This window comes from Notamacropus eugenii, chromosome 5 (genome assembly GCF_028372415.1).
Source record: "Notamacropus eugenii isolate mMacEug1 chromosome 5, mMacEug1.pri_v2, whole genome shotgun sequence".
NCBI lineage: Eukaryota > Metazoa > Chordata > Mammalia > Diprotodontia > Macropodidae > Notamacropus > Notamacropus eugenii.
The window spans coordinates 230,023,510-230,039,262 of NC_092876.1; the positions used below are offsets into that span (position 1 = coordinate 230,023,510).

The 15,753-nt window shown below is 38.9% G+C and overlaps 1 protein-coding gene across 2 annotated transcripts in view; it reads left to right on the forward strand.

Moving 5' to 3' along the window:
• The window catches only part of CERS6 (ceramide synthase 6), a 291,305-nt gene extending 276,053 nt beyond the window's left edge, over positions 1 to 15,252 (forward strand). The window contains exons 9-11 of one of the 2 annotated variants that reach the window (XM_072612221.1): positions 10,034 to 10,190; positions 10,786 to 10,809; positions 13,489 to 15,252. In XM_072612221.1, coding sequence (XP_072468322.1) covers positions 10,034 to 10,190; positions 10,786 to 10,809; positions 13,489 to 13,653 — 346 coding nt within the window. In that variant the 3' untranslated portion in view covers positions 13,654 to 15,252. The remainder of the gene's footprint in view (positions 1 to 10,033; positions 10,191 to 10,785; positions 10,810 to 13,488) is intronic. The other variant, XM_072612222.1, reaches the window with a different exon arrangement.
• The last annotated feature ends 501 nt before the right edge of the window (positions 15,253 to 15,753 follow it).

The window sequence follows — 15,753 nt, forward strand, 5'->3', positions numbered from 1 at the left end:
CATTCCCCAATAAATTAGTGGTCAAAAGGTGTAAATATTTTTCAAAAGAATTGCAAAGTATTCATGACCACACTAAAGAATGCTCCAAATCACTAATAATTAGAGAAATACAAATCAAACCAACCCTGAAATTCTACTTTATACCCTGCAAATTGACAATGATGACAAAAAAAATGGAAATAGTCAATGTTAGATGGATTATAGGATGGTAAGTGCACTAATTTATTGTTGGAGGAACTGTGAAATGACATACCCATCCTAGAAAGTGATTTGGAATTATGCAAATAAAGTGACTAAAATGTTCATACCCTTTGATCCAGAAACTTCATTTCTGGGCTTATACCCCAAGAAAGCCTTTGATAGGAAGAAAGACCTCATATTCACCAAAATATTTATAGCAGCACTTTTGCAATGGCAAAGACTTGGAACCAAAGTAGATGTTCATTGATGGAGGAATGACTAAACAAACTGTGGTCCATGATTGTAATGTGATATTACTATGCTGTAAGAAATAGCAATGTGATGAATACAGAGCAGAATGGAAAGATCTATAGGAACTGAGGCAGGATGAAGTTAAGCAGAGGCAAGAAAAAAGTATACACAGTGACTAAAACAAAGTAAATGGAAAGAACAGCCGCACACAGAAATGTCAAAAGTGAATGCAGTAAAGCTCAAGCATGCCATGAATGGAGGATACCCTCTACCCACCCCTTCATGGAGATGGGAGGTGTTGTACAATGCTTATTTTCAGACTTTTTCAACATGTTGATCAGTTGTGCTGATTTTTATTTTTTTCCTTTTTTTGTCTTTACAAATGCTATACATTTGTGGGATATTGGGGAAAATTGTGATAATGGTAAAAAAAATTTTTTAAATCAGTAAAATCTTCTATAAAAAAATCAAAAAAGGAACAGACCCTTCCAGCTGGAGCATCCCATATATGGCAGTGAACCTTTCCTTTAAGTCTGTTTCATAGCACTGACATTCACACAGCCTTCATTATCTGCAAACCACCTCTCAGCTAGGGATGCATCATTATCTCCTCTTTGCAGCTGAGGCAGGTGACAACCTGAAAAGCTAGGTGGCTTTCTCCAAAGGCAGGCAGAGATAATCTGGTAACTGGTGCTGGAGTTAGAACTCTTGAATGACCAGCATCTGGACTCATACAAGAATCATAAATCAACACTGCCTCTCTTCATCTTCCTTTGAGCAAAGGAAGAAATGTGCTGGCAGAGTTATATTGAGCAGTGAGAAGATTCTCCCCAAGGCAGTACAGCATTGCAGTCTTGGTTAGCCATTCCTCAATCAATGAAGTCTTTTATAAAGTGGGCAGTTTGCTTTCTGGTCTGATATGAGTACTCCTGCCCAAAGGAAAAGGATAGCCGGTGGGGAGGGTGTCCAAAGGTCCCAATTTTCTAAATCTGCTTTGGAATTGGCATATACACCTGGTTCACAGAAAGAGAGGGAGTTTTTTAGGTCGCTGTGGTCTCATGAAGTACTCACATGCTTGTAGTTTGTGAGTTGTCTGCCAGTTAAGTAAGTGACATCTTTTGCTGATGCTTTTTTCCATTCCTTTCTCACTGCAGTCTGTCTTTCATTCTGAAACATAAATAATGGTGTACAGGCACAAAGATGGTAGCATGCCCTTAGTTCCATCTCCAGAAGCAGAGGCAGAGCCTCATTTATCTATCAGATGGGCAGATTACATCACTCCTGTCAGCTGTAATCAATAGAAGGGCCATTTAGCCTCCATCCCGACACAACTCCTTTGGCCTGAGTTTGTGCTTAATGAGAACCTTTCCTACACAGAAGATGCTATTTAAACTTCTAGTGGGAAAATATAAATGGCACCAAGCTACTGCAGCAGCAAGAAGTCAAAGATTAAGTGTATTCCCAAGAGGCAGGTGAATAGATAAGCTCTTTTATTATCCCGGGAGACTTAGTGCAAAATAGAATCCTTCTTCTGTATCTGTTCTGTCATTTGGATAGTCAGCTTTTCATTTTCTCTGTCTGGACCATGGTCTGGGTTACAGAAGAGTGTGGAGAAAGGGAGGAAGCTGGGATTTAACAGAAACAGGACAGGGCCCAAGAAGAAGAGCCAGTGTCCCAAATCCAAAATGGAACCAGAACTGATTTGCAGTCAGAACACATGGAAGTATCTTAAAGCATGTTAAAGCAGTGGGACTAAAACCAAGCAGGTAGGAAGGGACCAGGAACATATAAATCCCAAAGGGCAAGGTATTTGATCAAAGCAAAGGTAAGGCAAGAGGTCAGCAACCTAGGAAAGCAGTTTGAGCATCAAACATGGGGCATCACTAGCCATCAATATGGACAGCTAGGAAGCACACAGTGCTGGGCTTAGAATCAGGAAGATTTTTGTTCAAGTACTGCCTTAGACCCTTGCTTGCTTTGTGACCCTAGGCAATTCATTTAACTTTTCTTAGTGTCAATTAGGAAATTTCTCATCTGTTCCTATTACAATCTATCATGAATGGATTATAGTTAAGTGATGTAAGATAACCAGATATGGGCTTACAAACCATTTTGCATCCTATGCAATATTTATCACTTTAAACCAGATGTTTTTTTTTTTAATTATTTAAACATTTTTTAAAAAAAATTTTGGTGTCCAAATTTTCTCTCTTGCTCCCATTGAGAAGGCAAGGAATAGGATATCAATTATAAATGTGAAGACATGTAAAATATATTTCCATATTAGCCATTTTGGGGAAAAAAGACAACAAAAAATAATGTGGGAAACAAGCATCTTCAATCTGCACTCAGAATTTTGGTTCTCTCCCTGGAGGTTCATGACCTTTTTCATCATGGATCCTTTGGAATTGTCTTCAATGCTTGTCTTGATCAGAGTAGCTAAGTCTTTCATAGTTGGTCATCACTGCATCATTGCTGTTTCTGTGTGCAGTGTTCTCCTATAAACCAGATGTTCTTAACCAATTTCCATGGACCCTTTTTGGAGTCCGAAGTCTATGGACCCTTTGTCAGAATAACACTTTTTAATACTTTAAATAAAATGCAGAAGATTATGAAAGAAATTAATTACATTGAAATATAGTTATAAATATTTTTCTTAAAGTTCATGGATCCCCAATTAAGAAACCCTGCTTCACACTCTCAGACTAAGAGGGAACATGCTGGCAAACCCCAAAAGTCAGAAGAAGTCTGAGTTGTGTGTGTCTTTGAAACAAATGTTTTAGAAAGGGATAAATCTGAGGGGAAATAAAGCCTAAATGGCATGAAACAGGTGGAAACTGTCAAGTAGATGTCATAGGAAATCCTAAAAACTCATACATAGTACAACGCTTCAGTAACCTGCTCCCTCCCTTTTTTTCTCCTACATGCAGGTTTGGAATGCCAGCATTTTGATTACAGCTGCTATTTTGTGAAGCAGTTTTGAAATGCATTTATATCTAAAGCCTCCTTTGGGCTGAGAAAGGCATGTTGGTAGGTTGCTGAGTATCTTTAAGGAAAGCCAAGGTTTTGCTGGTGTGGCAGTGTATATAACATGAGTGTGCTAAGGTAGAAAATGACACATAAGAAGTCTTCATTTGACTCCCGAGTTAAGCCAAAGTTCTGAGTTGGGTTTTAGGGAGCACCCTAGTTTTAAGGCAAATCACCATCCACGTTGACTCATATTCCTCCTGGAAGGCCTTTACTTTGTTTTTAACTCCTCTCAAGTAGAAGTTTATGATCCTATTTATGACCCTGAGTGACCTTGGCACCCTCCCCCATCCCCCTCTGAAAAAAATGCTTACTGACATCAGGCATATCTTCTCAAGGTGAAGACACTAATTTTATGTAGCACCTGGAAAAAGAATATTACTTTTCTTTTTTCATACCTAATGATCTAGTAGCCATTAGCATAGTTTTATACAGATAAATTGAAAAAACTAAGCTTTGACAGGTTCTTTTCTGGTGATGGATCCCTTCCTTATCTTCAGTGTCTAACCACATGACTCATTTGTATAATGAGATTGCTTCAGGAATTTTTTAAAAACCCACACATTTCTTGTTCTCTCTGTCATCTTTAATGTTTCAGACATCATTATGCTATGAGAGCAGCTATTAAGTTTGGGTAATATGTAAGATATATAAACTTACTATGTATGAGAAGTGTGATCCAAAAAGACCAATGTGGTGTCTGATGTTCATTAAAAATTTTAGTTGGAAAACTATCAGATTTTCAAGTAAATAAGTAGTTAGAGCTTTGGCCAATGTGATGAGTACAGAAATCCTTTTATTCTGAGGTTTGAAATAGACCACAGGATGTAGATAGAGAGTAGGATGCTGTAATTCACATAGAGGAATCCCAAGCCCCATAACTCCTCAAGTCTATAAGGGGCTTATTAAAGTAAGGCATGTCTGTCTTTTCTATTGTGTTGCTGATAAAACAGGTCATAAACCTCTCTCTCCTTCCTGAATGTATCCATTTTCCACCTTACCTTGTATAATATTTATGAGATTATCCAATTTGGCATAAGGGATCATTAAAAAGTAAGAAAGAACCATAGGAGAGTTAATAAGATATAGTCCAAGTAGAGTCTTTTACATTTTGTAACAGCCTATTAAAATTACTCTCCTAGGTTCAGTTATTAGAATTCAATGACTAATGATTTCCAGGGATTCTTTATACTCCAAAATGAATAATAATTAAATCTTTTCTTCTTTTCAATGTATGCTTATAGCTTCTACTACTTTTAATTACAGCCATGCATATTGGATGAAACTTAGGGGGAAAATGGCTAGCTCATTCATTTCATGAAAGAGTTCTTATAATTCTTATAATATAAGACTTGTCAAATCCAGTCCCTTAGTCTCAGAAGACAAGGTCCATTCAGAATTATTTTGCAACACTGGGTCAGGCTGTGAGACCCACACCAGCAACATGGTACAGAAGGCAGAGAGAATGAAATATTCTATTTTCAGTAAGCCGTGTCTCCCATCTAATGCTTAGGTGCTGCTGCTAATTAAAAGGAAAAAAAATGATACTATACTATGTAGTGGTGCTCTCTAGTTCCACATACCTCCTTCCCTCTTCTGTCATGTTTTGACGAATGTTATCATTTGGCCAGTGTTTTTACTGTAATATCTGTCATTCTCCATGCCTTGGTACTAATTGTCCCATATGATTCTCAGATCTATTTACTCAACCCTAAGCTCTCCTGAATTCTAGTCTGTCATGTCCAAATGCCTATTAGACATCTCAAACTGGACGTCCTATAGACACCTTAAACTCAACATGTCTAAAACTGAACTCGTCTTTCCTCTCCACTTCGCCCTGCCCCAGCGTCTTCCTAGTCACCCAAGATGACACCGTAGGCTTCATTCTTGACACCACAGTCTCCCCCTACCTCAGTCTAAGTCCTATTGATTCTATCTTCTTTGTTGTTGTTGTTCAGTCATGTCTGACTCTTCATGACCCCATTTGGGGTTTTCTTGGCAAAGATACTGGAGTAGTTCACCATTTCCTCCTCCAGCTCATTTGACAGATGAGGAAACTGAGGTGTATTAAGTAGACTTGCCCAAGATCATATAGCTAGTAAGTGTCTCGGGCTAGATTTGAACTCAGGAACAGAAGTCATTCTGACTCCAGGACCAGCACTCTATCTTCTGAGCTATTTGGCTGCTCTTTCTATCTTCATAATATCTCTCAAATATGAACCCTTCTCTCCTCTGATACTGCTAAGAGTCTGGTGCAAGTTTTATCACCTTCTACCAGGAGTATTGTAATTGCCTGCTGGTTGGTCTCCCCACCTCAAGTAACTCCCCACTCCCATCCATCCTTCACAGAGCTGTTAATTGAGCTTTCTACATTGCCAATCTAATCATGTCACGTCCTTCTTCCTCCAATTCAATAAACTCTAAGGTCATTCAGTCAGTAAACACTGATTAAGTGTCTGCTGTATACTAAACACAGAAAACAGCCCTGGCTCTCAGGGAGCTCAGAGTGTGGTAGGCAGACAACAAGTAAACAACAAGGGTTTAAGACAGAATAAATTAAAAACCACGAATGGAGGGAAGGCACTAGATTTAAGGGAGAACTGGGAGAGATTTTTTTTTTTTTTTATAGAAAGTGGGATGTTAGCAGGGACTGAAGAAAGGCAGGAGGAGAGCATTCCAGGCACGGGGATCAGTCAGGAAATATACTGGCAATTAGAAGATGGAGTGTCTTGTTTGAGAAACAGTGAGAATACCAGTATCACTGGATCTCAGAGTAGATGGGGTGATGGGGCTGGTGTTTGGTATAAAAAGAATGGAAAGGCAGGAGAGGAGAACAGGTCGTGAAGAGCTTTGAACATCAAATAGAGAATTTTACGTTTGTTCTTGGAAGTGATAGGGAACCACTGGAGTTTGAGTAAGGGGGTAAAATAGACCTCCACTTTGGGAAGATCACTTTGGCAGCTGGGTGGAGGATGAATTGGGATAAGGAAAGACCTGTGATAGGGAGATCAACCAGCAGGCTATTGTAATAACTGTAACATCAGGCTGGTGGCACTGTCAGAAGAGAGAAGGGAATATATTATGAAAAATGTTACAATGGTAAAATCAACGGTCCTTGACAACAGACTAGGTTTGAGGAGAGAGAGATAATGGCAAGCTGAAGATGACCGTGTGAGCCTAAGGAACTGGGAGGATAGTGGCACCCTCAACAGTCATAGGGAATTTAGGAAGAGGGGAGGAATCAAGGGGAAAGACAATGAGTTATTTGGACGTCTTGAGTTTAGCATATCTATAGGATGCCCAGTTCTAGGTGTCCAACTGGAGATGTGAGACTGGGAGTCAGCAGAAAGATTAGCAGTAGGTAAATAGATTTGAGAATCATTAGCATAGAGAAGATAATTGAATCCATGAAAGCCAGTAAGATCAAGTGAAATAATATAGAAGAAGATGGCCCAGGACAGAGTCCTGTGTCTCCCTATTACCTCTAGAATCAAATACAAAATCTTGTTTGTGGCCTGGCTTATTTGTGCCTATTTAGTTTGCTTATACTTTACTGCCTTCCATTTACTTTGAGACCCAAGAACCTCCCTGCTTTCTCCCAGCTTTGGACATTTTCCCTGACTGTCTCCCATACCTGGAATCCTCCCCATCCTCATCAACGACTCCTAGTTCCCTGGGTTTTCTTCAAGTCTCCACTTAAATGAGAAACCGTTCCTGAGCCCCCTTAAACCTAGTGCTGTCTCTGTTTAAGTCTGGTTTGTACATAGCTGCTTTGCATGTTTTCTTCCCCATTAGACTTTGAGGCCCTGGAGAACAAGGATTTTTTTTTTAATTTTCTTTGTATCTCCACTGCTAAGAATAGTTTCTAGAACACAGTAGGTGCTTAACCAATGCTTGTTGACTTACCTGTCCCACGTGCCTGGAGTTCACTACCTTCCAGCCTTTGCTTTTCCAACCTTATAAAATTCCTCTCTTCCTTCAAGATGCAGTTCAAGCTCCCTTTTCTGTTTGACGGCTTTCCTGATTCCCAACTTTTAATGCCCTTCCCTTCAAACCACCTAGCATTTAACTGCTTTGGTTTACTTTTTATTTTATATATGTGTATATTTTAAATATAGTGATATACGTCTTTGTTGTCTGCATTATTTGAATTACATTCCTTGAAATTAAGGAGTTTTCATTAATGCATTTTATCTCCAGTGCCTAGCATTATATCTGACACACAGCGGGTGCACAAGAAATAAATGCTTGTTGATTTTAATTTTTTTCTTCTAAATGTGTGATCTCTAGTTCAGTTATTACTTAGATCTTATTTTCTTAACAACTACATGGAAAGGACTGAAGTACTTTGACACAATATTGTACATGGTACATGCAGTACACATAGTAGGTACTTAATAAATGTTTATTGATTAATTTTTTCTAGAGATCAATCAGTCGAAACCTAGTAGAAAAGGAGCCAAAAAGCTTCATTTGACATCGATTATAAATGGTCAATATAGTCACAAAACAATAGTGTACTCTTTAGTGATCTCTACTTTGGTTTCCCTTTCTCCCCTCATTTCTACAGTTCATTGGTTTTTCTGAGACCATATAGTCGTGTGATAGTTCTGTCAATCCAAATTCCCAATATTTTGTGGTTATTTTTCATGCCTAGCCTCTCACTGAGATACATCCTGTGGAGCCCTGATATTTTCCCAAATAAATCTATCAAGAGGCAGCCTAGTCATTTTTCAAAGAAATCCTATCACCTTTGAACAGCATCGCAGAGGTGCTCCAGCCAGCTATAGCGTGGCTATTGAATTCTGATGCAGCATTTAAGAACTTAATATGGACCCCTTGTCACCCCTGACTTGCCAGATGTTCTAACCTCACATTAGTGTGAAAGTGTTAGTGTTGTAGGGTATATCTGGTACCCCTGTCATCCCCATGCCATGTGCTTAGATTGTTATCTGATGAAACCTCTTTTGTAATGAACAACATTGCCCAGCCAGAACTCCTGTTTCTGCAGAAGCTTCTTTTCCATTAAATGAAAAAAAAAACTCAAGTTCCCTCTGAAATTCAAAATAAGCACTGGGCCCTGAGGCAGAACTCAATGAGGAGGTAGTTGATTGGGGCTCTCAGTATGCCCTGCCATGCTCATCACACCAGCCTGGTTTGTCACTGTTACTACCCAGAGGAGGAGTAATTGTTGACATGACCATTTCTTCTGTGTGATGGCAAGACAGGTCTGTGGGCAGCAGTGGGGTTAGTTACTAGCCTATGTATGCACATCTGTAGGAATTACCCAGCAGGACACAGGAAACAGTGGTCTATACCTCTAGGGAAAAAAAAGCTCAAAAAAGAAATGTGTGCTATAACAAATAACCTAAACAAGCATCCTCTGATGATTTAGCTAATTACTAGAACTGAGGAAAATGAGTAAGGGAAAAAAACCTTTCCTCTTCTTATTCCTCTTTGCTCTTCCCTCCCCTTTGCCCCACCTTTAAAACAAAGACAGTTCAATTGGAGCTGCCTATCATAGTTATTTTTTCTAAATTAACACAGGTGTTCTCAAAATTTTTCCTTGCACAGACCACTTTTAATAGAACAAGAGACCCTTAGGCCACCTACTCCACCTACTAAGAACTATAGAATCCTAGAGTTGGAAAGGACCTTAGAAAAGAACTTTGACGTTGAGATCAGAAGCCCTGGGTTCAAATTCTGCCTCTGACACTACCTATGCAGCATTAGACTAATCACTTGACCTCTCTTGGTCTCATATTTCTTCCTTTGTAACAGGAGAAGGCTGACTCATAGTCCTCTGGGGTCCCACCTCAGATCTAAGACTGATTATCTAGTCCGACTCATCATTTCATAACTGAAGAAACTGAATCCCAGACAGGTTGTTACTCACTGGAGGTTGCTAGCTCATGTCAAGTATTGGGACTAGAATCCAATTCTCCTGAATGAAACCAATATTCCTTCTATAACACTACGCTGCCTTTACATGGAACCACAGAAAATGGTCATTAGAAGTAATGAGAAGAATAATGTGTTGAATGGAAAATAATTTTGATCTCAGCCTACAATTTATCAATGAGGTTTTCCTGGTATGATTTCATTGGTGACCTTCCTTCATTAACACAGGTCCATAACTTGTTTACAACTTCTAGTCTGAGAGAATTGCTGTAGCCACTAATAGGCCAAGTGATTTGTCTGTGGTCACAAATCTAGGATGTGTTAGAACTTGATCACAAGTCTGACTTGAATGCCTTCTGTGAACAGTGTGAAATACTAGTGAGCATATATAATATAACTGAATTATTCATGCCCAAAACAAAAGTATGGATAGTGTTACATTGCAAACATTGATACTTTTAAGCAGCTAGATTTGGGGCTACCTGAAGGGATCCCCACAGTCCTTCAGTCATCTGTGGGCCACACCTGAAGAGGAAGTGCTCTAGGGACTCAGTGATTAGAGGATATTTGCTGGATGCAGGCTGCTCTAAATTATATCAAGAGCACCACTGATATCAAATTTATCAGGACTCCGTTTGATGACGATTCTCAATGTGCTTCTTCCTTTCTATAGGGTATTAAACACAACATTGTTTGAAAGCTGGGAAATCGTTGGACCCTACCCATCCTGGTGGGTTTTCAACTTGTTGCTGTTGCTAATTCAAGTCTTGAACTGCTTCTGGTCTTACTTGATTATAAAGATAGCTTGCAAAGCTATTTCCAAGGGCAAGGTAAGACAAGATCAACCCTTTCCAACATTTTCTGGGGAAAAATGGCATTTATCTTTCCATCCAGTCTTGTGGTAACTTTTATTATTGTTCTATATTTTATCAAAACAATTGTTCTTTAGCACTTAATGTAAACTTTTATCCATTTAAGGCTGCATTTTCCTACTATTTTATTTCGTGTTCACTTATGGGAGAAAGTATTAGCATTGCTTCACAGATGATCACATGTAAATGTTCTCCATTTACAGTTTTAGATTTAATGATGGCATGTTGTTTATGTGCTTTTTGTCTCTCTTCGAGAAGAGAATATATTTCTTCTTTATGAGAAGAGCATTAGTTGAATAATGTTCTTTTTCCATTTTGAATACTTCTTTTACTCAAAATGATGCTAGGAAAGCATTATCCTCCAACTGAATTTCAGTAAAAAACAAATTGAATCTCTGTTATTTACAGTAGACTCATGAGGCTGATTTTCCTCAAAGTCTTCTCTGTTTCTAATCCTTAGTCATCTATTTGTTTTTGACAAGTGATTTCTCTGAAACATCCTCTGTGACTTTTTTTTTACTTGTCTGTTCTCTTCCTCCTGCCATCCTGGAAGGCTGGGAAATGGAATCCTTTGCATGTAAGTTTCTTAGACCTCTATCTGTACTTTTACTGGGTAACCATAACCTGTTAGAGGGGACTTTCAGGAAAGAATTCTCCATGCGTATGTTTCTAACAGGATTGAATTAACTGAATGCACCAACTCAGACTTGCTCATGATTAATTTCCACTTCATGCCCCTACACATCACTGACTGCAATCTAACCTAGTGTGGAGGTGTCCGATTTTCCATCCCTAGCATAAACATAAGTCAGCATTTCTTCAGAACAGTTACTGTATTGCTTCCACCTCTATCTGATCTTTTGCTGTGGGTTTTGATCCTTAAAATGTGGGTGAGATCACAGGATGTAGAAGAATGTATTCCATCAACATTCAACCTTTTGGCAAACAGACAAGGACAGAGTAGAAAATGCTAAGCTTTAGATCGTGACATTACTTGTTCTTCAGGGGAGAATGACAGAACACAGTACTCAGGACCAAACACAAGACTAGGAGACAGGATTTCTGAGCCCCAGTGCCAGATCTTCTGTGGATTCTCTGCCTGCCCTCCAGTGAGATATTTCTTTATCCTCTTCAGGGTTATTATCAAGGGATAACGTAGCACTGAAATTTTCTCCAGGGAAAATTAAAATCAGCCGTCTAAGTTTGCCATAGAAACAGATGACCAGCTCCTATGTAAAGGTTAAATGTGTGTATTAAATCTAAGGAAATTTTAAATTCCATTATCCAAAATGGTTTTACTTTTGTTTTAAGTCTCCATTTAGCAGAAAAAAAATAATAGCTCCAACAGTTGTGTGAACTAATAGTTGTAGGACAATACCAGTTGGATTACTTTCATCCTTATTACTTCTATTCTATCAGACTTGCCATAGTTTCTGTTTTTTCTCCCATTTTATGAAGAGATGGGCATTAGTTTCACTACAGATATCATGCTTGAGAGCATCTTAGCTGCTGTTCCTAGCTCATCCGTGGCATTAAGATTTCTTCTCAAGCATGTCTTACAGATTTGTGTTTCCCAGAGGGAAGAAGTGATTCTGGTGTCCTAGATTACCTTTTCTCTGAAGGTAGCATTTATATAGATTTTTCTTGATATGTTTTAGCCCAAACTCCTCAAGCATGCAAATGTAGTTTCTTTTTATTGGGAGTAGCATTTATGATAAATGGAATAAAAAATATCCTAAAGCTTAACTTTAATAATGCTTGGGACCTATGCTATATTTTACCTTACAGGTAAAATAAATTGATGACATCTTTTAGGTATTTGAAGAACTAAACCTCCTCAAGTTTGGGGACCATGATGGATGGGCTGTATATCAAGTAGTATCATAGAGAAGCTACAGTATAGTTATTATAAATGGGTAAGCTTCTGTTTTGATTAGACAGCATTAGAAGTAATGAACAAGGTTAGATAGATAGACATTGTGCCAAGCTAGTAGGAAGATTTTCAAGGCAAAAGACTACTACTTCTTTTTTCCCCCACTAGAAAATAGTTACAGTGTCCAGGTTGTTTCCCAAACCTTATTATTCAGTATCAGCTGACTCTACTTATAGGGTTAAGCATTCTTAAGCACTTAGGTATAGGAAAGTATATAAGGATGGAATTCCGGCCATGGGATTTTAAGCCTTCTCTTAAAGTGGTTTCACACACCCTCCCAATATAAAACTGAACCCCACAGAATATGCTTGTATTTTTCCTAGATCTGCTTATATCTTGTCAAAATCCATTTCAGACCCCATTCCTTCTGGAGTCAAGATTTCTTTAAAACACAACTGCAACATTTCTTCCTTAACTAGCTTAAACCTAGAAGCACCTTCCGTCTGCCTATTTCTAACCAATAATTTATATGCATATTAAAGTCATAAGAAAATTTTACTAATCAAGACCTAAGTGAAATAAACAAATATGTGAAAAGATTAGCATATCTTAGTATTTCTGTCTGGACCCTGTTATTTCATCCATAGCTTCTATTTCTAGGACTATAAAAATCAAATTCAAACTTTTTTTAAAGCAGTCATAACAACACCTATTAATATGAGAGTTCCAGGCTTTAGCAAACAACAACATGAGCCAGTCCAGTTAAATATTGTCTGGCTAGCAATCTTATCCTATTTAATTTCCCCTTTTAAAATCTATCAGTACTTAGCTGGTGGATTTGGTTTGGTAAGGCTACTGATGAATCATATTTTAAATGACTAAGATACCTAAACCTGGGTCCCAGTATTTTAACAGTTGACTCCTGCAATTCTCTTGCAATCCTGTAGCAAGTTTTTCTATCCAGTGGTGCTAACCCATCATTGAATCATAGATTTACAGCTAGAAAAGACCTTGGAGTCCATTTAACCCAACCCCTTCATTTTACAGATGGGGAAACTGAGGTTCCAAGAGGTTAAGTGACTTGCCTAGGATCACAAAGCTAACAAACATCTGAGGCAGGATTTGAGCTTGACTTTCTGACTACAAGTCCAGTATACTATCCACTACACATATTTCTCTACCTTCTTTGCACATGTGAAAATGAGATGATTCTTAGAGTCATAGCTTATCAGAACAAGAGGGGGACTTAGAGATCATTTAGTCTGATGGAGCTGTTTGACAGTGTTTGTATCTATTTCAATATTGTATGACTGCATGTGCTTCTTGGCATGACCCCAAAAGAGGTTACTTCCCATGAGCTGATTGTGTTTGGGCATTCTACAGGTGTCCAAGGATGACCGAAGTGATATTGAATCCAGCTCAGATGAGGAAGATTCAATGCTTCCTGCAAAGAACCCACACAACCCCACCACCAACACCAATGGGACCAGCGGCTCCAGCGGCACAAATGGATACCTCACAGGTGGTCCGTGTGCAGAGGAACACTAACTACTCTAAACCACAAGACCTGAACAAAGTGAACTCTTTGCTACTGGAAGTATTTAACTAAGTTGCGAATGCGGTCCCTTTCCTATATCTCAGCATCAGAAACAAAAATTAGGATTATCAAGGCATTCTGATAGTGCACTGCCATATTTCCTGTCTGTGAATGAAGAAGACTTTCCATTCTCTATATGTAGGCATGCCGTATGTATATGTTATTGACCCAAATGGGAACAGTATTTTCATGTGTAATGTCTTTGAATATTATTTATTTTTTTGTATTTGTTTGTAAATCTGTGGACAAAAGGGAACTGCTTCACTCCTTTTACTCTGCAAATTCTCTATAAGAGAAGGAGATGCTCCGATCTCTTCTATCCCTTCTTGTTGCTGTGGCGTAGTCTGCTGTAAGTATTTGTCAGCTTGAATTGTCACTCACAGTAAGCTTAAAGGCGTCTTTGCAGATTACAGCTCAGCTCCAGATGTGTTTGCCTCCTTTGTGTTATAGTGCTGGTTTGGACATTGCTGATCAATTCACAGTGGCTGTTCTCCCAATGTAAAGTTTAAACAGGCTGAATTAGTTTTGTAAGTAGTCTCTCTAATGTGATCAATTAGCAGTTCAAATTAAACAGTGGTTATTGTAGGGTATTATTTTAGCATTGTTTTTAAACTAAATTGGTAGTTAATTGCATTAGAATAGGCTCCGTTACTTGTGCATATCCATGATATATTTATGTCAATGGCTATTGTAAATTCCTAGTTGCGGATTAGTTCTGCCTTGTGAGCTTAACCCCGGCAGGATACAGCCTCTTGCCTTGCTTCTGGTTCAGCTGAGAAACATTTGCTCAGGTCCATAGCTGTAAATGGAGAAGTCACATTTAATATTGAGAATTTGTCTCTGTCAGCTGGGAAGAATAAAAGCAGAGACCCCCAGCTCAGAGATTCGTCCTTATTGCATGCATGCGTGGAAAGGTTTCAGCCAGGCTTCGCTGCTCTCCCTATAACTGCTGTAATAATCTGCCTTGTCATGGAAGAAAGTGAGCTGAAAGTCTTGCTCAAACAGAAAAGTCAATTTTTAGAGCCTTCCAAGAGTTCTCCCTCGTGTTGAGCACTTTACTGCATCCAGCTTTGAAAACTCTAGTATTTGACATGGGCATGTGTGTGTGTGTGAGTGTGTGTGTGTGCGCATGTGTAATAGTTATGCCTGATAAAATCAGAAGGGAAAGATCTTTTTCCTCATCCAAAAAACAGAACGAATTGCCTGTTCCACAAATTAAGCTACTGTCAGTCTGATGCTCAAAATTCCTCTATATACACTTGTTTAGTTCCTAGCAAAGTTCCCACCAGGCACCATTCCTACTGGAAACATGAACTTCCTCTTGGAAAGTAGCTCTGCACAGCAGTGGCTGGATCAGCAGGGAGAGATTTCTGGGCAAGAGACTTGCTTAGAGAAACCTCCTTTCTGACAATGTTATATATGTGAAGGAAGAAAGAAAAAAGGATGGAAGGAAGGAAGGAAAAGAAAGAGGGAAGGAAGGAAAAGAAAGAAGAAGAAAGAGGAAGGAAAGAAGGAAAAGAAAGAAGAAGAAAGCAGAAGGAAGGAAGGAAGGAAAAGAAAGAAGAAGAAAGAGGAAGGAAGGAAGGAAGGAAGGAAGGAAGGAAGGAAGGAAGGAAGGAAGGAAGGAAGGAAGGAAGGAAGGAGGGAAGGAAGGAAGGAAAAGAAAGAGGGAAGGAAGGAAGGAAAGAAGGAAAAGAAAGAAGAAAGAGGAAGGAAGGAAGGAAAAGAAAGAGGGAAGGAAGGAAGGAAAGAAGGAAAAGAAAGAGGAAGGAAGGAAGGAAGGAAAAGAAAGAGGGAAGGAAGGAAGGAAAGAAGGAAAAGAAAGAGGAAGGAAGGAAGGAAGGAAAAGAAAGAAGGAAGGAAGGAAGGAAAGAAGGAAAAGAAAGAAGAAGAAAGAGGAAAGAAGGAAAAGAAAGAAGAAGAAAGAGGAAGGAAGGAAGGAAAAGAAAGAAGAAGAAAGCGGAAGGAAGGAAGGAAGGAAAAGAAAGAAGAAGAAAGCGGAAGGAAGGAAGGAAGGAAAAGAAAGAAGAAGAAAGAGGAAGGAAGGAAGG